Raw genomic sequence first — 23,642 nt, 5'->3', positions numbered from 1 at the left:
AAAATCCTCTATGGTCACCCATAACTGATTGAAATGGAAGGTCTGGCTCTTTGACTTTTTGGAAATTTGATCATTTTGATCGATTGGATAATAAAATGGAACCACAATGAACGGACTTTGTGAAAACGTCCCCTGTAATATGTTACAGGATTGGATTGTATCAATGTGAAGGACGGGAAGGATTGCACAGGTTGGGGTTAACCCGGCCTGAGCTGTACAGCTCTCTGGCTCCTCCGGAGTGCGGAATTCTGGAAGATGTAGTTTTATAAGCAATGATTAAAATGACTCGGCTTCAATCCCAACTACAATTCCCCGCATGCCGCAGGGCTCCGGGCTGTCAGAGGCCGCCTGCCTCCACTCTGTGCTCACAAAAGACCCCTCTGCAGCAGGTAGGGAGAGAGCCGGAGAGACATACAAGGAGGAGTATTGTATGGATTATATCTCGGGAATATTGTATGTCTTATATCCTGGGGATATTGTATGTATGAGATCCTGGGAATATTGTATGTATCATATCCTGGGGATATTGTATGTATTATATCCCTGGATTATTGTATGTAATATATCCTGGGAATATTGTATGTATGGTATCCCAGGAATATAATATGTATCAAATCCCTGGAATATTGTATGTATCATATCCTGGGAATATTGTATGTATTATATCCTGGGGATATTGTATTATGAGATTCTGGGAATATTGTATGTATTATATCCTGGGAATATTGTATGTATGAGATTCTGGGAATATTGTATGTATTATATCCTGGGAATATTGTATGTATGAGATCCTGTGAATATTGTATTATCATATCCTGGGAATGTTGTATGTATCATATCCTGGGGATATTGTATGTATCATATCCCTGGATTATTGTATGTAATATATCCTGGGAATATTGTCTGTATGGTATCCCGGGAATATTATATGTATCATATCCTTGGAATATTGTATGTATCACATCCTGGGAATATTGTATGTATTACAATATATCCTGGGAATATTGTGTGTATTACATCCTGGGAATATTATATGTAATATATCCTGGGAATATTGTATGTATTATATCCCAGGAATATTGTATGTGTTATATACTGGGAATATTGTATGTATTATATCCGAGGAATATTGTATGTATTTTATCCTGGGAATATTGTATGCATTATATCCTGGGAAAATTGTATGTATTATATCCTGGGAATACTGTATGTATCATATCCCAGGAATATTGTATGTATTTTATCCCAGTAATATTGTATGTGTTGTTTCCCCAGAATATCATATGTATTGATTCTGAGAATATTGTATGTATCATATTGCATTTTCCCATTTTAGGAAAATACAGCATTATAGCCATGAGAAGGAGCTAACATCATAGGAAATAGACATATTAGATACATTAAAGCAGTTGTATGCCCTGAAAAAAAAAAACCTGTAAGGCAAAGGCATAATGAGCCTAGTATGCACCGCATCGCATATCTCTCTCTCTGCACTGCACACAAGTTCATTATGAAATACTTACCTTAGAGCGAAGCGCCAGCAGTGCCCCGGTCACCGCTGTGGCTGCTGACATGCTCCCTCAGCGTTTCTTCTGGGTTCGCGGCTACGACGCTGTGAGCGGCCGGAGCCACGATGATGTCACTCCCGCGCATGCGTGCGGGAGTCCTCCGTTCCAGCAAGGTCCCGCTGCATCCATAGGACCTTCAGAGCACATGCATCGCTGACGTCAGCGGCTGCATGCAAAGTGAATATCTCCTAAACCGTACAGGTTCAGAAGATATTCATTTTACCTACAGGTAAGCCTTATTATAGGCTTACCTGTAGGTACAAATTTGCAAGAGGGATATACAATCACTTTAAGGGGATTATTTGCAACAACTGTGTGAACGCTTAGGCTTTTGCATTGCTGATTTTTTTTTTTTATAGACCCCAACCAAGCAAAACGTTATCCTTTTGGATGGAGTAGGCAATGGTTAAGGTCTCAAATTATCAGTCACACAATCAAGTCGTGAAACGGATCCAAGCGCGCTACAAGGACAAATCTCTCTCTATGTATACAGCTGCTGTTATAATAATCATAAATAATAAAATAAAATATGCGCAGGTACAATCTCAAAATTCCGCTAAACACAGTACCTACACATTAACAGCGCTATAAAAATAAAATGAGTACCATACATATATATATATATACACTATAGGGAAAACAAAGAGTCCAAAAATGGAAAAGTTCATAAAAAGGAGTGTTGTGATCCCAAAGCCCTTAGGTTTGATAGGAGAGTCTTCTCAAAGAATCCACAGCACACCATGCATATAAACAACAGCCTCATGCTCCGTGTGATCCCCACTTTGCCAATGCACTTACCCCTAAAGCCGCGTACACACGTAGCCGTCTGTCTGATGTACTTAGTCTGGCGGACTTCCCGCCAGACTGTCCGTCGGACTTTCCGAACGGGCTACTTGCCCACACACGGCACTTTTTCAGCGGACTAATACGGCGTACTAAGTCCGCCGTACTATCCGCCCTACTTTTGAAATGAACAGACTCGCCCACACACGCGGAGGAAAGTCCGCTCATTTCGAGCGCGTCTCCAGGTAGGCGGGGCCCGCGAAGGAGACGTCACCGCCGCCTGGTATGGACTTAAAGGGGAACTCCAACGCCGAAAAAAATCGGCGTGGGGGTCCCCCCAAAGTCCACAACAGACCCTTGTCCGAGCACGCTACCCGGCCGGCCAGGAAAGGAGGGGCGAGCGAGCGCCCCCCCCCCTCCTGAGCCGTACCAGGCCGCGTGCCCTCAACATGGGGGGGCCTTGGGGAAGGGGGGGCCGCGCGTCCCCCCCACCCCAAAGCACCTTGTCCCCATGTTGATGAGGACAAGGGCCTCTTCCCGACAACCCTGGCCGTTGGTTGTCGGGGTCTGCGGGCGGGGGGCTTATCGGAATCCGGGAGCCCCCGGATACCGGCCCCCCACCCTATGTGAATGAGTATGGGGTACAATGTACCCCTACCCATTCACCTGTAAAATAAAAGTAGAAAAAAAACACAACACACGAGATAAAATACTTTATTGCACAGCTCCGGGGGTCTTCCGTCTTCGGGGGTCTTCTCGCCGGACTCCTCCGCTATCTTCTTGTAGCTCTTTTGCTAGCGGAGGAGTCCGGCTTTCTTCCTCGCTGCCGGCCTCTTCTTCCGACTTCGGGGGTCTTGTCCCCCTCTTCGATTCTTCTGCCGGCCACCGCGCCTTCTTATAGCTCTTTTACAGGCGGTGGCCCGGTCTTCTGTCGCCGCCGCCGCCTTCCGTTCTGTTCTTCTCTTCTTCTTCTTCAGATGTTGCCTCGCCGAGTCCTCCGCTCACAATGACATTGAACGGGCATGCGGCGACTTATATAGGGACAAGGGGCGGGGTCTTCGGTGGATGTCACATGGGTTCATGTCACATGGCGACCCCGCCCCCTTACGATGTCACAGTCACGGAGGATGCTGGGACTGTCGCCATGTGACATCAACCCATGTGACATGAACCCATGTGACATCCACCGAAGACTGTTTTTTTTGTACTTTTATTTTACAGGTGAATGGGTAGGGGTACATTGTACCCCATACTCATTCACATAGGGTGGGGGGGCCGGTATCCGGGGGCCCCCTTATTAAAGGGGGCTCCAGGATTCCGATAAGCCCCCCGCCCGCAGACCCCGACAACCAACGGCCAGGGTTGTCGGGAAGAGGCCCTTGTCCTCATCAACATGGGGACAAGGTGCCTTGGGGAAGGGGGGGCCGCGCGGCGTCTCCTTCGCGGGCCCACCTACCTGGAGACCCGCTCGAAATGAGCAGACTTTTCTCCGGGCGGGAAAAGTCCGCTCATTTCAAAAGTACGGCGGACTGGCATACACACGGCCGGATTGTCCGCCGAAATGCGAGTCCGGCGGGAAGATTGGAGTGTAACACGGCATTCTAAGTCCGCCGTACTTTCGGGTCAAAAAAGTATGCCGGAGGGGATTGTCCGGCGGACTTGAGTTTGCCGGACTTTTCCACCCGCTTGTTTGATCGTGTGTACGCAGCATAAGGGTTTAATTTTAGGCGTTGTAAAAGGTTTTTACTGGGAAGTCCTCTTGCACTGCAATCATCAGCCCACCAAAGGCGTCTCCACCCAGGAACTTTTGCTTATACGCCACCCAGGATTCCACTAGGCTCTCAGTCAGTTCATTACCATAATCAGAAAAAACAGACAGTGAGAGAAACCTGTTTATTTAAAAAAACACACTCCACACGCTATAAAAACTGCTTACATTTAAACATTCTTGAGTCATTGCATTAAAATCATCATTATCATCCAGCCGCGATCAGTTAATTCTCACCGCTCTCCTCCTGAAGTGTTCACGAACTGACAGGCAGAGGCCGATGAGACCCGGGATAACCGCCGCTGACACTTAGACAATGGATAGCTGTATAGACACAACCATACGCGTTTCGCAATCACGTCTTCTTCAGCGGGTGTGTCTATGCAGAGCAGCTTGTCCTTTAAGTATACCCGCACGGCATAAGGAAGGACTCGGCATAAGGAAGTCCACCAAAGCTCCGCCCCCTCAGCCACAGCTGATACAGGGGAGCATACTCGTAACAAATCAAATACCCATGCAGGCAAAAACATGTTTTTATATAGCACTGCAGTTAAGCCATCACAGTGTAAAGGTCTAAATCACTGCGCACTAGTATGAACATGCATGTCAAAACGAATGCTGCAGATACATTATAACAAGTTTTTCTATATATTATGACAGCTATTAGTTATATTGGTTTCAATGCATAAATAAAAATAATCATAATAATCTTAGGTAGTTTTATTTGCCTCCCCACATCACTCAAAGTGAATCAAGAAACCACTGATAAGGACACCCTTACTTCAAAAGAAACTTTCCACAATCCTGTATCCCCGGCACGCAGAGGAGTCGTGCCCTCACCACCCACACAGCATCAACAGCATATGAAATGGAGAAACTACTGCATGCGATTCATCCCCCGTTTACACAAGAACCGTGCATCGAAGAGGACAAAAGATCTCCCCAGACATAAAAAATAAATAAAGATAAAAGTGCAGGGCAATGAAATCCTCACCGAAATCAAAATACCCCCCAGACCCGCATGCGATGCACATCCATTATACTAATAATTAGGCCAAAAACCTCAGAACCTGAATATGGCCCTCTTCCTCAATTGAGATAAAGGAGCTATCATGATTTGGAGAGTCTTCTAAACTAATAATATCTAATCCCACTCAGAGGAATCGCAGGCATTCACATCACTAAAAACAAATGCATGTGCCCGACTGCGACCTGCATACTGGTTCATCATGATTCAGTCAATCCAAAGCACAACCTCTATTCAATGTATCAGAAAAGTATATCAAAATAAGAAAAACAGAAAAGATCGAAAAGAATGAGAATCGCATCCTAACCAACCACAAATACTATATAAATCCAGAATAGTTCCACAAAAATTCCCCAACAATAGGGGAGATAATATTGATGTTACTCTAATAATCACTGATGAAACCATTTAAGTCAAGATCTATATTCATCCCATTCGGGCTCAAAGAGTTGGTGAGGAAAATCCACTCCGTTTCTCTTTTCAAGAGCTCTCGCACCATATTGTTCCGCCTCCATGAAGGATGAATTTTATCAATCCCCCAAAATTTCAAGCCACTCGGGTCCCTATCATGCTTTTCTCTAAAGTGAAGTGACACGCTGTGGTCCTTTCGTGATATTATAGATATGCTCAGAAACCCTCTTAGTAAGTGTTCTTTTAGTTCTACCAATGTACATCAACCCACATGGGCACTCCAGCGCATACACCACGTCGGTAGACATACACGAAATTAACTCTTTAATTTTGAAATCTCTCCCATTGGCTGTTGATCTAAAATGATTAAGGCCCCTCGGGTTAGTATGGACCTGCCGACACGATTTGCATTTCCGACATGCAAAAAAAACGGCACGGTCCCAAAACATCTAAGGGCGAGAAGGGGGATCCAACACTTTTTTTACTACTCTGTCACCAAATGATGGTGTTCTTTTATAAATGAAAGGAGGGGTGTCTGGAATAACTCCCTTCAGTGCACGATCTAATTTAAGAATACCCCAATGTTTCTTAAGGATAGCCTCTATGTCCTTATACTGTTCGTGAAAGGTACTGATAAATCCCCATTCGTGCTCTGTATCCTGTATTTTCACTTTAGGTTAGAGACAGACATCCTGGGGAATCGGGATGGGGGCGCGTCACAACGTCATGACGTAGGGGGCGTGGCCTCGGAGCTCGTTCCTCCGCGTCCTCCCTGCTCACCTTCGCCTCCCCTCTGCCTCCCGCTGTACGGAGCGCGGCGTGCTGATCGCAAGCACGAGCCCCATGAATCGGCCCCCTTACTCGGACGCCGAGAGGGCACGTATCGACGAAGAAGCTGAAGCTGAATGGACCGGACAGCTGACCCAGGCGCCGGTGATACACCGGGATGAGGTATAACACCGCCGCTCTCCGTTGGCCACACACCTGATGCATGAGTGATTTACACCCCGGTGGATCCCCGTTTTCCCTGCCCGTACTTCCCAAGCAGCGCAGAGGTTAAAAGACCGGAGCCCCGGGAAGAACAAGGCTATGGCGGAACGCCGGGACAGCTTATGCAGGACTGAACCAGGGAGGTGGTAAGACTGACAGCCTGTGAGGGCGCAACATAGCCACATAGTAAATCTGCATGCTGGTACCTGTGAGGGGAGTGTGGTGGCAGTGATAGGGGGAGGATGACCTGGGTCTGGAGAATGGCCCAGGAAATGTAAGGTTTTGAAAGTAACCCTCCATAAGGTATACCGGAGGAGGGGTACCTGTACCTGTATCCTACACGGAAATTATACTGAAGAACTATTTAAGAGCCAAGTGTTACTGTACAGCTGAAGTTCCTGTATTGCTGAAGTTGCACCATTGCATATGGTCTGTGAGTTTTCTTAAAGTAATCAGTGGAAAAGAAAGAAAAGGGAATTATCCCCTAGACTAAGGTGGGAGAAACAACCAAAGTACCTACAGTGAACATTGTTCTATGCTTGCCCTGAGAGGAAATAATAGAGGATTGAAGGTGAACAATGGTGACTGATATTGCTTAATGTGAACCTGCTCAACTGGTGGTCTGGTAACATTGGAGACTAAGACGTGGTATCCTGAAAGCAAAATATCTTACGGTGTTTAGTAAAAATTCGTTAAGTGGACTCTTTCTCACAGCAGGTGGATGGAAGAAGTTCACCTATGTACCTTACCCGGACTTATGCTGGATATTACCCTGGGGTATATGGTGTTTTAGTAATTAATGTAGTGTGAAGCAAGGTGGGGACAGACGCAGACAGCTGAATATATCAGAGGCGTTTTGGTGGCTGTTGGGAATTCCCCCCACCTCTGTGCATTATGAAGGGGAAATCGAGTAAAACAAAATCGATTACCCCAGTTTCAAGCCCGGTAGGGATCCAAAGGTATATGGCGGCAAATTCTATTATAACAGAAGAGGAGATTGGGAACCCTAGAGTGGAAAAACCTGTGCGGGTGGGATCTAGTAGACAGAGAGGGGGGGAAAGCAGAATAGAGAGGAGCATCCCCGCAAAGCTATCTGAGACCCAGAAGAAAGGAGGTGCCACACAGGGGGAGGTGGGAAGACAGGAGGTGGTGCAGGAGGAGAGCAGGCAAGATATGGAGGAAGGAGGGATACCCCCGGGAGGGTACGGACGGCAGTCACCTTTAGAACAAACCTTACACCTAAAAGAGATGCTCGGGGAGATGTTTGCAAAAATGGAAACCTCCCTTAAGGTAGAAATTGCCACAATAAGGGTAGATATCGGGCAGGTATTGGGGAGAGTAGAGGAAATAGAAAATAGAGTAGAGACCCACGAGCAGAAAATAGAAGAAATTCTAGAGCAGGTCACAGCACTACGGAAGGGAAATAGGGCATTAATGCACAAGTTAGAAGACCAGGAAAATCGTAGTAGGAAAAAGAACTTACGGATAAAAGGTCTCCCTGAGTCTCATAATAGTCTAACACTTAAAGAAGTAGCTCAACAAATATTCAATCCACTGTTAGATAGGGAAATCTCAGAACCACTAAGAATAGATAGAATACATAGGATAACACGATCCTCAGGAATGAGGTCAGAATCCCCACGAGATGTAATAGTGAGGTTCCACTATGTGGAGGAAAAGATTCAGGTGATGGGGAAGATTAGAACTAATCCAGGGCTGTCTTACGGGGGCACAGAACTGCAGGTCTATTCGAACTTAGCAGCAGAGACCTTAAGAAGAAGGAGGCGACTTAAACCGCTTACAGAAATGATGGTGGCAGCAAACATCCCATATCAATGGGGATTCCCGTCATGTTTAATTGGGAAGAAAGAGAGATGGTCTGCGGTTCTCCGTTTTCCGGAGGACTTACAGGATTTCTGTGAGCGGTTAGGTATAAACCCCCCTCCGCAGCTAGAAGGGGAAAAGGAGGAGGATGTAGGGGCGACAGGGAAAACCCTAAAAAAAAAAAAAAAAGGGGGATTCAGGAGCCTTGGACTAGGCAGAGAGAAAGAGGGTCCACTGGTGGTGTGCGGGCTTGGCGGGGGATGGGGGGGCTGGGGGGGGGAATGGGGAGGCGAGTGAGGTGGGGTCTCCTAGGGTTGTGGGTTTGAACGAGCCCTAGGGATACTATGGAGGTGGGTCGACCAGGCTTGGAGGTTGTCCAGAACCATAGGAACAACGGGAATAGGGTTGTCTTACCCAATCTTTTGAGATGTTCCGTTATAAGATGGGGGGGGGGTGGGGGGAGGGGGAGGATGTGGGGGGGTGGGGATTGCTTTCTGGGGCTCTCACTCGATCCTTCCATAGAGTTAGTAGGAGTAGATTTAGCTGGGTTCACTGGACGCGTTAGAAAGAGAGGAAATAAATCAATACTCCCAAATAAAATATGGAAGTAATGAACGTTGTTACTTATAATGTTAGAGGTCTAAATACAAAAAGTAAAAGATACAGGGTTAATGATGAATTAAGATATATGGGAGCAAATATAGTATGCCTCCAGGAAACGCATATAACACATATTTCAGGTATTAAGATAAACACAGTGGACTTCCCGGTGTGGATATATGGAGACTCTCCTTCCCCTTATTCCAGAGGAGTGGTGATTGGCTTTTGTAAAGCAACAAGATTTGAAGTAGAAAAGCGTCTAGTGGACCCAGAGGGGAGATATTTGTGTGTAAAAGGGATGTTACTAAATATGAAATGTACAATTGTAAATGTATATGCTCCGAATAAGAATGCTGATAAATTTTTAAGGAAGGTGTTAAAAAAGATAGAAGATTTCAAGGAAGGGAATCTGATTTTGGCAGGCGACCTTAATTGGAACATGGACGCGAAGAAGGAGAACGCCAGGGAAGGAGGAGGTAGACCATCTTATGATAAACAGGGAAAGTTGTTAAAGGCTTTGGCAGGTTTTCAATTACAAGATGCTTGGAGGGCACTACATCCAAGGGACAAGGACTATACCTGCTTCTCCCCGGTACACGGCTCCTTCTCCAGAATCGATTACATTTTTCTAGAGTACCAGCTGTTATCAGCTTTGAGGAAAGCTGAAATAAAATCATTAACGGTTTCAGACCATGCGCCAGTAAAAATTCAGCTGGAGATGAGGGGAGTGCGTGAGCCGGGGACAAGCTGGAGACTTAATGAACTACTGTTACATAGTTACATAGTTACATAGTTAGTAAGGTTGAGTAAAGACATCAGTCCATCCAGTTCAACCTGAGTGAGTGTCTACAATTGTCCCTATCCCTTTACATTGCACACTCACATTGGTCCCTACCCTCAAGGAGCCACAATCCAAGATCCCCAGTTGTATACTAGGGCCAATTTTAGACAGAAGCCAATTAACCTACCTGCATGTCTTTGGAGTGTGGGAGGAAACCGGAGTACCCGGAGGAAACCCATGCAGGCACAGGGAGAACATGCAAACTCCAGGCAGGTAGTGTCATGGTTGGGATTTGAACCAGTGACCTTTTTTACTGCTAGGCGAGAGTGCTAACCACTACACCACTGTGCCGCCACTGTGTTACGAGATAAGGAATCAATAAATAAGATTGAACAGGAAATGGAACAATTTTTTAGATTGAATGATACCCCGGGAGTCTCCATCCCAATACTTTGGGAGTCACATAAAGTTGTAATGAGAGGTATATTAATTGGGATTGGAGCTGGGAAGAAGAAAGAGAGGGAAAGAAGGAAGCGGCTACTGTATGAGGGAATACAGAGAGGGGAACAGAGTAGGAGGATGGAGGGAGGCCCGGAGAGTCAGGAGTTGATTAGGATGAAGAGTGAGCTGGAAGAGTGTTTGGAGCAAGAGAGGAAGGCTGCTTATCATATGCTAGACAAGGAAAGATATCTTTGGGGAAATAAATCAGGAAAATGGTTGACCAGGAAGGTGAAGGAAAAAAAATAGAACCTTTATCCCAAAAGTAAGAGATAAAAAGGGAGAAGTACAAATTATTCCGGAAAAGATAGTGGACACGTTTCATGTATATTATAGTGCCCTCTATAATATTGGACACAGGAGGGAGGGCGCGACCCGGGAGGAGATAGGTGATTATCTGAGGGGGTTAGATTTACATAAACTTACGCAAGAGGAAATGGCTTCATTAGAATCCCCAATTGTGATGGAGGAAGTGGAAAGAGCAATCAAAAATACAGCAGTGGGGGGATGTCCTGGCCCAGATGGGTTTCCGATCTTATATTACAAGAAATTTCAAAAACAACTTGCGCCAAAATTATGTGAGTATTTTAATGCGGTGGGGGAGGGGGGAGGTAAGTTCAGAGATGAAACAATGCTGGCACATATAGCACTAATCCTGAAGGAGGCAAAGGATCCCATGGCAGTTGAAAGCTATAGGCCAATATCTCTCCTGAACTCAGACATTAAATTGTTTGCAAAAATTATTGCGGAGCGATTGAGGCCCTATGTGCCGGATTGGATCCAGAAAGATCAGGTGGGTTTTGTTCAAGGGAGAGAAGGGAGAGATAATGTTTTGAAAACCATTGTGTTAATGCAGGAAGCAATCAGACAGGGAGCCCCCACTGTACTCGTGTCGATTGATGCTGAAAAAGCATTCGACAGGGTCAGTTGGGGGTTCCTGTTTGAAACATTAAGGTATTATGGACTAGGGGAAAGAATGAGAAGATGGATAGAAGCTCTTTATGACCATCCCAAAGCCAGAATAAGAATTAATGGATCCCTGTCCCGCCCCCTTGAGCTATTCAATGGGACGCGTCAGGGCTGCCCCCTCTCCCCGCTTCTTTTTATAATGGTATTAGAACCCCTTCTGGCAGCCATTAGAAAAAACCAAGACATCCAGGGAATAAAAGTAATGGGCAAGGAGTATAAGACGGCAGGTTTTGCAAATGACCTCTTGCTTTATATGGTCAACCCGAGGATTTCTATCCCGGGAGTTATGAAAGAACTTATGAAATTCAGGAAGGTCTCGAATTTTAAAGTGAACATGTCAAAGTCTGAGATACTAAACTTAAATCTGTCAACAGCTGAACAGAATGCGTTGCAGGCGAAGCTGCCGTTCAGATGGTGCTCGAAAGAATTAGGGTACCTTGGAATTAATTTGACAGTAAAAATGGGAGGTTTGTTTGAGGCTAACTATATCCCTCTCCTTAACAAAATTAAGCAGCAATTGAGTAAGATCCAATATAGAGCCCTTTCGTGGATGGGAAGAATAAATGTTATAAAGATGTTCATCTTACCGATATTTACGTACACTTGCCAAATGATCCCTATTTTATTATCCCCAGCGTATTTAAATAAACTTAAAACCATGATCAGAAGATTTATATGGAGGGGTAAGGTAGCGAGGGTAGCATTTCATATCCTGACTAGACGTAAAGAGAGAGGGGGGCTGGCCCTACCCGATTTTAAAAAGTATTATGAGGCTATTATGATATCACGTGTTACGGATTGGATATATAATGAAAAAGGCAAAGACTGGGCAGAACTAGAAATTAAATTAAGCACAAAGAACATAGGAGAATTAATATGGATACCAGCAAAAACTAGAGTTAGCGGTTAATACAAGTACACTGACGAAAAATGCACTGCGGGTTTGGGACACAATAAATAAGAGACACGGTTGGACACATAATTCACCATTAATTCCGCTGTTGGATAATAATTTTTTTAGACCAGGACAGGAGGAGTACATATACTTTAGTAGGTGGGCTGGAAAAGACAGTATTAGATTACACGAGGTTATGGTAGGCGATAGATTATGCACATATGAAGAAATCATTGGGAAATGGGGACATAAGCCTTTAGATAAATGGAGACACTCACAACTATTCTACTTCACCCAGTCTTAGCCAGCTGAGGCCTTTAGAAAAATTATTAGCGAACCGGCATAGCCTTGAAAAAAGGATAGCAAAAATATATAAAATTCTGATAGAAGAAGCGGGATATAAATATCCTGAGTATCTGGGGAAATGGGAAAGGGAAATAGGCTCTTTAAGTAGTGATGAACAGAGAAACAAAATATTGAGACGTACGTATTCGGTAGCGACAGACTCACAAACAAGGGAGATGTCCTATAAACTTCTGACTAGGTGGTATATAACCCCACAGCAAGGAAATAAGATTAGTAAGGAAAACCCCTTTAGGTGTTGGAGAGGATGCTCGGCGGTGGGATCTTTTGCTCACTTATGGTGGGAGTGTCCTAAAATACAAGCATATTGGGGGAAAATAATAGAAGCAAGTTTTAGTGTAACAGGTGAAAGGATTAGGAGTGATCCATGGGTGTGTTTATTTCACGGGACAGAAGATAGAGAGGAAGAGTACGGACAGTCCTTGATCCCTTGTCTGTTGAATTCTGCTAAAGCCTTGATTCCATGGAAATGGAAAAGTCAGGATCCCCCCACAATGAAGGAATGGGTAGAGAGACTGGAAAAGATAAGAAATATCGAAGCCACGATCTCTAAGTCAGAAAATGCAGATGAGAAGTACCAGAATAAGTGGAGGCATTGGTTACAATTTAGAAAATCTGACAACTATCGGAAGTTACTTGAACGTTAGTGAACCCAATAATGGAAGGATCGAGTGAGAGGGGGAGGGAGGGAGGGAGAGGGGGGTATAAAAGGGATTTATATTGGAGATATTGTTAAAAGGATGGAATTTTGTAAAAATCGAGATTGTTGGAAAAATTTGAAAAATAAAGAATATATATATAAAAAAAAAAAAAAAAAGACATCCTGGGGAATCCGTTTTACCTTATTGATCACCCGATCCAGATGTTCAAGGTTATAGCCCTTTTCAATAAATTTATTTCTAATCTGTTCAGCTTGAATGGCAAAATCGGAATCCCGGGAACAATTCCTGCGTATACGCAAGAATTGACCATTAGGGATATTCTGCAACCATGATGGATGATGACCGCTCCCAACCGTAATATAGCTGTTCCTATCCGTGGGTTTGAAATAAGTCGTAGTGAACAGAGACCCATGTCCCTTCATTACTTGCAGATCTAAATAATGTATGGATTCACTACTCCAGTTAAATTCCAATCTGATATTATTCTTATTGGTATTTAACAACTCTGAAAATGCCATTAAGGACTCCTCAGACCCTTGCCAGATAAAAAAATAAGTTGTCAATGTATCGTTGGTAAAAAATTAGTTCTCTCTGACGATTACTGTAGATCCACTTATCCTCCCACTCACTCATAAATAAATTGGCGAGGCTCGGCGCAAATTTTGCGCCTATCGCTACGCCCCTTTTCTGACTATAGAACTTTCCGTCATACCAGAAATAATTGTGTGATAGGCAGAAATCAAGTGCCATCCTCAGTAACCTTTTTTGGATAAACGGAATGTCCTCCCTCTGACAAAATGCCCAATTAAGGGCTAACAGTGCATCATCATGCTGAATGACCGTATAGAGGGAGGACACATCAGCTGTGACCAAAAAGATTTCTGTCTCTTCCAGGAATGTGACTTCCTTCAATAGTTGTAAAAAATTGGTGGTATCTCTTAGGTAAGCCTTAGTCTGTATTACACTCATTTGTAAAAAATGGTCCAGATATTCCCCGACCCTGGAGGTGACCGAATTAATTCCTTTCACAATAGACCTCGCTGGAGGCTCTATTGAATTTTTATGGACCTTGAGTAATGTATATATGGTCGGGATCCTATTAAAACTTGGCATCAGATACAGTTTTTCCTTTTTGGTCAGAACTCTCATATAGTAACCATAATTAATCAAATTGAAAAGGTCGGCCCTGTATCTAGCTGTTGGATCCCTATCCAATTGTACATATGTCTGTTCATCCACAAGCATCGAGGTTAACTGAGAGTGGTAAAATTCCTTATCCATAATCACAACCCTTCCCCCCTTATCAGCGGGTCAGATGATGACATTTTTTCTTTCCTCAATTGATTTGATCCCTTCCTTAATGTACCTCGAACATAGGCTTTTTTTTAAGGAAAATCTCCTAGGTCCTTCAACACCAATTGTTTGAAGACCTCAACCTGGTTGAGTTTAAAGGACTCTCCGAATCATGATAGCTCCTTTATCTCAATTGAGGAAGAGGGCCATATTCAGGTTCTGAGGTTTTTGGCCTAATTATTAGTATAATGGATGCGCATCGCATGCGGGTCTGGGGGGGGTATATTGATTTCGGTGAGGATTTCATTGCCCTGCACTTTTATCTTTATTTATTTTTTATGTCTGGGGAGATCTTTTGTCCTCTTCGATGCACGGTTTTTGTGTAATCGCTGGGGATGAATCGCATGCTGTAGTTTCTCCATTTCATATGCTGTTGATGCTGTGTGGGTGGTGAGCGTGTGACTCCTCTGCGCGCTGGTGATAAAGGATTGTGGAAAGTTTCTTTTGAAGTAAGGGTGTCCTTATCAGTGATTTCTTGATTCACTTTGAGTGACGTGGGGAGGCAAATATAACTACCTAAGATTATTATGATTGTTTTTATTTATGCATTGAAACCAATATAACTAATAGCGTTGTCTGTCATAATATATAGAAAAACTTGTTATAATGTATCTGCAGCATTCGTTTTGACGTGCATGTTCATACTAGTGTGCAGTGATTTAGACCTTTACACTGTGATGGCCTAACTGCAGTCAGGGCCAGATTAAGAACATCTTGGGCCTGGTGCTGAGGATTTTGGTGGGGCCTTTTATGAACAATAAATAAATAAAAATGCTAACTATTTTTTGTGATAACAAATAAAATTAAAGAGAGAGAGGGAGGATGAGAGAGAGAGAGAGAGAGAGAGAGAGAGAGAGAGAGAGAATAAAAGAGACAGAGAAAGGGGATGAAATAGGGTGTGAGGGGTAAGGGAGGGAGGATGAGAGAGAAAGGGGGGATGGGAGAGAGAGGATGCACATGAGCATGTGTGGGAATGACATCAACGCAGCCTGGCCAAGGCAAGTGACCGAAGGCACAGAACCCAGAAGGAAGTCCGGGTGAAGATGGAAGTGCCCGGGCCCCGCCGGACTGATCACAGCACAGCACTGGAGGGCTCAGTCTGACAATTTAAGTGTACCCTAATGTGCTAATATGCTGGGCATACTTGTACATTATGGCATAACCTACCCCAAGGCCTCTAAAAAGTAGTAATGTTAGAAAAGTTTACTACCGCTTTAATATCACAGGAGCCTCTCATGGGGCCTCTACTGACCCTGTGGCCCTTGGGCAGTGCTTAAGTGCATAGTTGTCAACATTTCAAAAATATTTTCAGGGGCGCTTTGTTTTTTACAAGTGCTATATTTAGAGTAGCTGACATCCCCCGTGTTCCTCTATACATCACAATAGTAATTACAAAATGAAATAAGTACTAATAATGGGGCAGAACAAATATGAGGACTGTGAGATTTCCTTTAGAACTGACAAAAGTGCCCATTCTAGAGCTGGTAACATTGAGGATATTCAGTATAATTTTAAAGAACAGTTTTTGTGGGTAAGAGGCATAGGGGAGGAGTATGGATGGTATAAAAGTGGGAAGTATGTGCAGGTGAGGGAGAGGAATGTGGAGGGTCTAACAGTGGGCACTATGTACAGGAGAGGAGTGTGAAGGGTATGACAGTGGGCAGTATGCACAGCAGAGGAGTGTAGATGGTATGACATTGGGCACTATGTATAAGAGAAGAGTGTGGAGGGTATGACAGTGAACAATATGTACAGGAGTGTGGAGGGCATGACAGTAGGCACTATGTATAGGAGAGAAGTGTGGAGAGTAGGACAGTAAGCAGTAATTACAGGAGAAGAGTGTGGAGGGAGGGTATGACGTGGGCACTATGTATAGGAGAGGAGTATGGAGGGTATGACAGTGAGTAGTATGTACAGGAGAGGAGTGTGGAGGGTAGGACAGTGGGCACATTGTATAGGAGAGGAGTATGGAGGGTATGACAGTGAGTAGTATGTACAGGAGAGGAGTTTGGAGAGTATGACAGTCAGCGCTATGTATAGGAGAGAAGTGTTGGAGGGTATGACAGTGGGCACATTGTATAGGAGAGGAGTATGGAGGGTATGACAGTGAGTAGTATGTACCGGAGAGGAGTGTGGAGAGTATGACAGTCAGCGCTATGTATAGGAGAGAAGTGTTGGAGGTATGACAGTGGGCACTATGTATAGGAGAGGAGTGTGGAGGGTATGACAGTGAGTAGTATGTACAGGAGAGGAGTGTGGAGAGTATGACAGTGGGCACTATGTATAGGAGAGGAGTATGGAGGGTATGACAGTGAGTAGTATGTACAGGAGAGGAGTGTGGAGATTATGACAGTCAGCGCTATGTATAGGAGAGAAGTGTTGGAGGTATGACAGTGGGCACTATGTATAGGAGAGGAGTATGGAGGGTATGACAGTGAGTAGTATGTACAGGAGAGGAGTGTGGAGGGTATGACGGTGGGCACTATGCATAGGAGAGGAGTGTTGGCGATATGACAGTGGGCACTATGTATAAGAGAGAAATGTATGACAGCGGGCACTATGTACAAGAGAGGAGGAGTGTGTAGGATATGACAGCGGGCGTTATGTATAGGAGAGAAGTGTGGCGGGTATGACAGTGGGCACTATGTATAGGAGAGAAGTGTGGAGAGTATGCCAGTGGGTACTATGTATAGGAGAGAAGTGTGGAGAGTATGACAGTGGGCACTATGTATAGGAGAGAAGTGTGGAGAGTATGACAGTGGGCACTATGTATAGGAGAGGAGGATGAAGTAATCTGGGAAGGAAAAATGTAAAGGTTTGTGGAAGGATGTTTAGGGACTGCGTAGTGGTTAAGTGGGAAAGACATATTAAGCAGAGACCAGCCATAGTCGATCTATGTATGGGCTAGCTGGTTTTACACAAGTCAACCTATTAACCGACTTGAGTACAACCAGCCTGTCAGGTTTTCCCCAAAACAATCAGTGCTGCCAGCTATAGTTAGCAACACTGATCATTGTATTCACTGGCAGAACACAATAACACGCGGGAGTCATTGCCCCATTCACAGGTCAGCAGGTGAGAGGGTGTGTCGGGACAGGCTGGGGAGAGATACTAGTCAGTCCCTGGGTAGGCATTGGTTAGTATCAGAGCCAGATACACACAGGTTACATATGCCACCATCGTTAGAGCAAGAGCAATAATTCTAGCACTAGACCTCCTCTGTAACTCTAAACATGTAACCTGAAAAATAATGTAAAGCAAAATCGTGCTAACTTTAGTGTTTTTTTTTTTTATGAATGAAACAGTTTCTTTCCAAAAAAAAGTTTGAAAAATTGCTGCGCAAATATCGTGTAACATATAAAAAGTTGCAAAGACCACCATTTTATTCCATAGGCTGTCTGCTAAAACAATATATAATGTTTGAGGATTCTGAGTAATTTTCTAGCATAAAAAAAAGATGATTTTTACATGTAGGAGAGAAGTCACAGAATGGGCCTGGGTGGCAAGGGGTTAATTATCATAAGTAATATACAAATAATTATTATCTCTATGAGGTCATCCTCTCCGTCTGCTGCAGAGTGTTCCAGCTTGTATTTATACTGCCGCTCTGTATGTAGCTTCTGACAGGCTGTGCAAGGAGACCCGTATCTCCGGAACCATAGATGATGGCAGCCCCATATTTTAACCAGTGCTGGAGTGGGTCTTTAGCTACCTACCCCCCAAATGTGGGGTCTCTGTGACTCCTGATCGCCGAGCTACAATCCTCAAAGTCGATCTTTATTTTTTTTTATTTTTTTTATTTATTTATTTATTTATTGGGCAAATGGGCCTATCTTGAGAAAGGGGCCTGGAGCTGCAGCTCCAATAGCCCCTATGTTAATCCGGCCCTGACTGCAGTGCTATTTAAAAACATGTTTTTGCCTGCATGGGTATTTGATTTGTTACAAGTATGCTCCCCTGTATGAGCTTTGGCGGCCGAATAGGAGTCCTTCCTTACGCCGCACGGGTATACTTAAAAGACAAGCTGCTCTGCATAGACACACCCGCTGAAGAAGACGTGATTGCTAAACACGTATGGGTGTGTCTATGCAGCTATCCATTGTCTAAATGTCAGCGGCGGTTATCCCGGGTCTCATCAGCCTCTGCCTGTCAGTTCGTGAACACTTCAGGAGGAAAACGGTGAGAATTAACTGATCGCGGCTGGATGATAATGATGATTTTAATGCAATGCTTCAAGAATGTTTAAATGTAAGCAGTTTTTATAGCGTGTGGAGTGTGTTTTTTAAATAAACAGGTTTACACTATGGGTTCTCTCTCTGTCTGTTTTTTCTGATTATGGTAATGAACTGACTGAGAGCCTAGTGGAATCCTAGGTGGCGTATAAGCAAAAGTTCCTGGGTGGAGACGCCTTTGGTGGGCTGATGATTGCAGTGCAAGAGGACTTCCCAGTAAAAACCTTTTACAACGCCTAAAATTAAACCCTTAGGGGTAAGTGCATTGGCAAAGTGGGGATCACACGGAGCATGAGGCTGTTGTTTATATGCATGGTGTGCTGTGGATTCTTTGAGAAGACTCTCCTATCAAACCTAAGGGCTTTGGTATCACAACACTCCTTTTTATGAACTTTTCCATTCTTTGGACTCTTTGTTTTCCCTATAGTGTGTATATATATATATATATGTATGTTACTCATTTTATTTTTATAGTGCTGTAAATGTGTAGGTACTGTGTTTAGCGGAATTTTGAGATTGTACCTGCGCATATTTGATTTTAATGGTTGAGGTCTGTTAGTGGCATTGAAGCCACGCTCTCCACCTCATCCAATCAGAGAACACTTTGCATTCATTCAGAGGAAGTACACATATTAGACACATAACGGGGATTATTTGCCAAGGCTGTGCGAAAGCTAAAACATTTGCAATATTATTTTTGTTTTTTGTTTTCAAATAGACTTCAAAGTGTTTGTAAAACCAAAATGTTTCTTTCCTTTGGGATGGAAGGAGTAGGGAATGGTAAAGCTAAAAAAAAAAAAAAAAAAAAACTGAAAAAGATCTTCTTTGATTATTGTGATGTCTTGCCAAAATTTTAAAACTAATATATATCTTCTGGTAGGTTGAACAAGCAAGACGGAATACTTCATGAATGTTTCAGATTATTCCAGAATATGGAGGAGGATACGGCTTGGTGTTATCCTACCGATAAAAATGGGATCAGTACCGGTGACTGGGGAACAAATGTACTGGATGCGTTGAAGAGCCATATTCAGGTTGAGAAGGATGGTCCCAATACCCCTTTACAAGAGCAAGGGGAAAGGTTGGTATCAACTCATACTAGTGACACTGATGTAAAAAATGGAACCTATATCGCAGATGACATTTTACCCTCAAGGTATAACTATGGCGCTAACAGAGCTGGTAGGAGGATGAAGTACAGAGCCTGGTCGGGTCACCGGCAGTACGTGTGTCTGGACTGCGGTAAGTGTTTTACGCACAGTTCCACGCTGGCGACACATCAAAGAACCCACACCGGTGAGAAACCATATCCATGTCCCGACTGTGGCAAATGCTTTACTCGGAGTTCGACTTTGGCTACTCACCAAAGGATCCATAGTGGAGAGAGGCCCTATGCCTGTATAGACTGCGGGAAGAACTTCATCCAAAGCTCGCACCTCGTGCTACACCAGAGGATACACACGGGTCACAAGCCCTATTCCTGCCAGGAGTGCGGTAAATGTTTCAGTGACCGGTCCCATTTCGTCATTCACCAGAGGACTCATACCGGGGAGAGGCCGTATTGTTGCAACCAGTGCAGCAAAAGGTTTAGTAGCAACTCCAACCTGGTGGCCCACCATAAACTCCACACGGAAAGCACCATTTATATCTGTAACCAGTGTGGGAAAAGTTTGAGTAACCGCCTCACATTTGCCAGCCACCAGAAGACTCATTTGGCCGAAAAGCCTTTTGTGTGTGTGGAGTGTGGGAGGGGATTCACCCGTAAGCTTCAGTTGGTGCTCCACAAGCGCATACACACGGGGGAGCGGCCATTTGAGTGCCAGCAGTGCGGCAAACGTTATACCCGCAAGTCCTATCTGATTATTCACCAGAAGATCCATGTGGAGGAGGTTATTTATGTATGCAGTGACTGTGGAGAGAGGTTCCCTGAGCATGCCGGTCTTAAGAACCACCAAATAGCTCAACATGGAGCCCAGGTCAAAGTCTGATGAAATAGAGGACATAACGGTGCCTTATGTATCAAACTGCCAGCACTAGGAATGGTCTTGACTGCTGAGAAATAGGGATGAGTGGAGTTAGTTTGAAATTAAAGTGTGTCTAAAGCTAAAAACAAAAATATATATTGCAGCTTACAAGTTCTTAGATGTGGTAGCTGCTTTCCTTTTCTTTTAATTTTTACTCTTTTCTTACCCTTTATTTTCACCTGGTAATCCTACAATTAACACCTTTTGCCCTTTGTATCTATACTCACTCCTACACTATAGAGGAAGCCATATTTGTCACCCAGGCTGGGCATCAAACATGTCTTCCTCTCTTCATCTCAATGGCATGCACAAGAACAGGTTAAGGGTGGTGGAAAGGAGCTTCTATACACCTTGGGAGCCATTTAAACCCTAACGAAGACTTCAACTTCCAGAAACCACCTTAATTTCGCTATTGGTGCCAATACATTTTTTCCATGAAAATCTCCATTTTGCTCATCCCTACCAAGAAGCATAGGCACAAAGCCATAACCCATCTATTCCCAAAGGTATAACCCTAGCCCAGGTAACTACACGAGGACTATCTTGTGTTGGAAGGCCAGTGCCAAATCTTTTTGGACTAAAACCAGCTTTATTTTGCCACTGGCTCCAATGCCTTTTGTCAAATGTCAAAATCCCAATTTTGCTTATCCCTACAAAGATGCTTAGGCACAAAACCATAACACATCCCTAAGGTATGTCCCTAGTCCATGTAACTACATAAGGGCTATCTTGCATTGGAAGGCAGAGGCCAGAACTTTATTGGACCAAAACTACCTTCATTTCCACACCGGCTCCAAAGCATTTTGCCAAAATATCAAAATCTCCATTTTGTTTATCCCTTCTAAGAAGCACAGGCACAAAGCTGTAACCCATCCCTATCCCATAGGGGCAGTCTTGTATTAGAAGGCCAACCACAATTTTGCTCATCCTTACTAAGAAACGTAGGCACAATGCTGTAACCCATCCCTATCCCAAAGGTATGGCCCTACCCCAAGTAACTAAAAAAGTGCTATCTTGTGTTGGAAGGCTAAGGCCAGAACTTTTTGAACTAAAACCACCTTAATTTTCCCACTGGCTCCAAAGCATTTTGATTGCCCCTACTAAGAAGCATAGGCACAAAACCATAACTCATCCCTATCCCAAATGTATATTACTAGCCCATTTAACTATATAAGGGCTATCTTGTATTAGAAGGCCAAGGTCAGAACTTTATTGGACTAAAACTACCTTCATTTCCCCACTCGCTCCAAAGCATTTAGCTAAAATAGCAAAATCTCAATTTTGCTCGTCCTTACTAAGAATCATAGGCACAAAGCTATTGGAAAGCCAAGGCCAGAACTTTGTTGGGCTAAAACCACCTTAATTTCCCCACTGTCTCCAATATCTTCATTGTGTTTGACCCTACAAGACCTTGTGAGACAATTAAACCCCAACAAGGATTTAGCCCTTGTACACACATTCGGAAATTCTGACCACAAAATCCGACGGGACTACGTTCAGCCTAGTAGCCAATAGCTTTGCTCTGGTACTTTGATCTGAGCATGCGTGGCACTTTGTCCGATCGGAATTCTCTACAAACGATTGGAAAAAGTCTGATCGGATTTATGTTGTCGGAAAATTTGAGATCCTGCTCTCAAATTTTTTCCATCGGAATCTCTGACGGAAAAAGTCCGATAGAGCCCACGCACGATCGGATTTTCCGACAATATAATCTGATCGGACCTTTTCCATCTGAATTTCTGACCGTGTGTACAAAGGCTTAAACTTCCAGAAACAACCTTTATTTCTCCTTTGACTCAAATTTTTGCAGTCAAAATCTTCATTTCACTCATCCCTACCAAGAAGCATAGGCACAAATCCATAACCTATCCCCAACTTCTTGGCTCTTGTTCAGGTAATTATAGTACACAGGGCTATCTTATATTGGAAGGCCAAGACCAGAGCTTTTATTGGAGCAAACACAATTTTAGTCAAACATCCAAGCAAACGACAGTTGAATGTAATGTAACCTCAAGTTGTTTTGCTGTAGAAAGTTCTAAGCAAGCTCTTAGTACTGACAACGTGATATGAAGCACTTGAAGTCCAAGAAACAACACTCTTTCAACCAACATTTTATTATTGCCAATAAAACACAGGTGGGGATATTCATGTGGATATTCATGTGGGTCTACAAGCCAATGGGCCCTCGGAAGTTACAAGGAAAGCTAGACCTCCTATGATGACAACAGAAAAGGGTGGAAGATGTTATCTGGTTAGTCACACAACCTGAGATTTGTCTTGGTGTCAAATAGACCTCAATCTCAAGAGTCCAAAGTCCTTTAATAATGAGTAACATGGAAACAAAGGCAGTCAATGCATTTCAGGAGCCAGCAATCCCCTTTTTCATGGCTTGAAAAAATTTTTCCTGATGAAGGAGGATCGTTGGACTAAAGGACTTTGAGTCCTACCCACTGTGAGAATACAAGAGCACAGCGTGGAGGACTCCTCCACCATCAGAATACACTGATCAATGCTACAGACGCTGATCAAATAAAATTTTTCCAACATTCCCATACTACAGAAGTTGATTGTTAGATCTAGTGGGAATGGCCACAGATGGATCAAAATTTGGCCGGTCCCTGCTAAACCAATCGAATTTTGATCCATCTATGACCAGCTTAACCCATGCCATCAGGCTCAACCAACGACCTCTTCTCATGGGTTGTAAATCTGTATCCGGCGTTCCACCTCTACCTCCCCTGAGATTTGTTCTGAAACAGAAATGACAAAAACATGTAAAAATAATACAAAAAAATATAAATAGTATGTTATTTATTTTGTTAATGGGGTTCCTAGTTGAATGATAAACTTGTGCTTTAATGTGATGTATTTCAATAAATAATCCCAAAAAATCA

The 23,642-nt window shown here is 43.8% G+C and overlaps 1 protein-coding gene across 1 annotated transcript; it reads left to right on the top strand.

Moving 5' to 3' along the window:
* Window positions 1-278: 278 nt before the first annotated feature.
* Window positions 279-23,642, top strand: LOC143945464 (uncharacterized). The gene is made up of 2 exons (XM_077465153.1): window positions 279-389; window positions 19,605-23,642. The coding sequence occupies exon 2, from the start codon at window positions 19,657-19,659 to the stop codon at window positions 20,710-20,712; it is 1,056 nt and encodes a 351-aa protein (XP_077321279.1). The 5' UTR covers window positions 279-389; window positions 19,605-19,656; the 3' UTR covers window positions 20,713-23,642.

This window comes from Lithobates pipiens, unplaced genomic scaffold (assembly GCF_037356315.1).
Source record: "Lithobates pipiens isolate NorthernLeopardFrog02 unplaced genomic scaffold, aLitPip1_a1.2 Scaffold_1, whole genome shotgun sequence".
Taxonomy (NCBI): domain Eukaryota; kingdom Metazoa; phylum Chordata; class Amphibia; order Anura; family Ranidae; genus Lithobates; species Lithobates pipiens.
The sequence above is the reverse complement of the archived record's forward strand: the minus strand, read 5'-3'. Positions and strand labels throughout refer to the sequence as shown.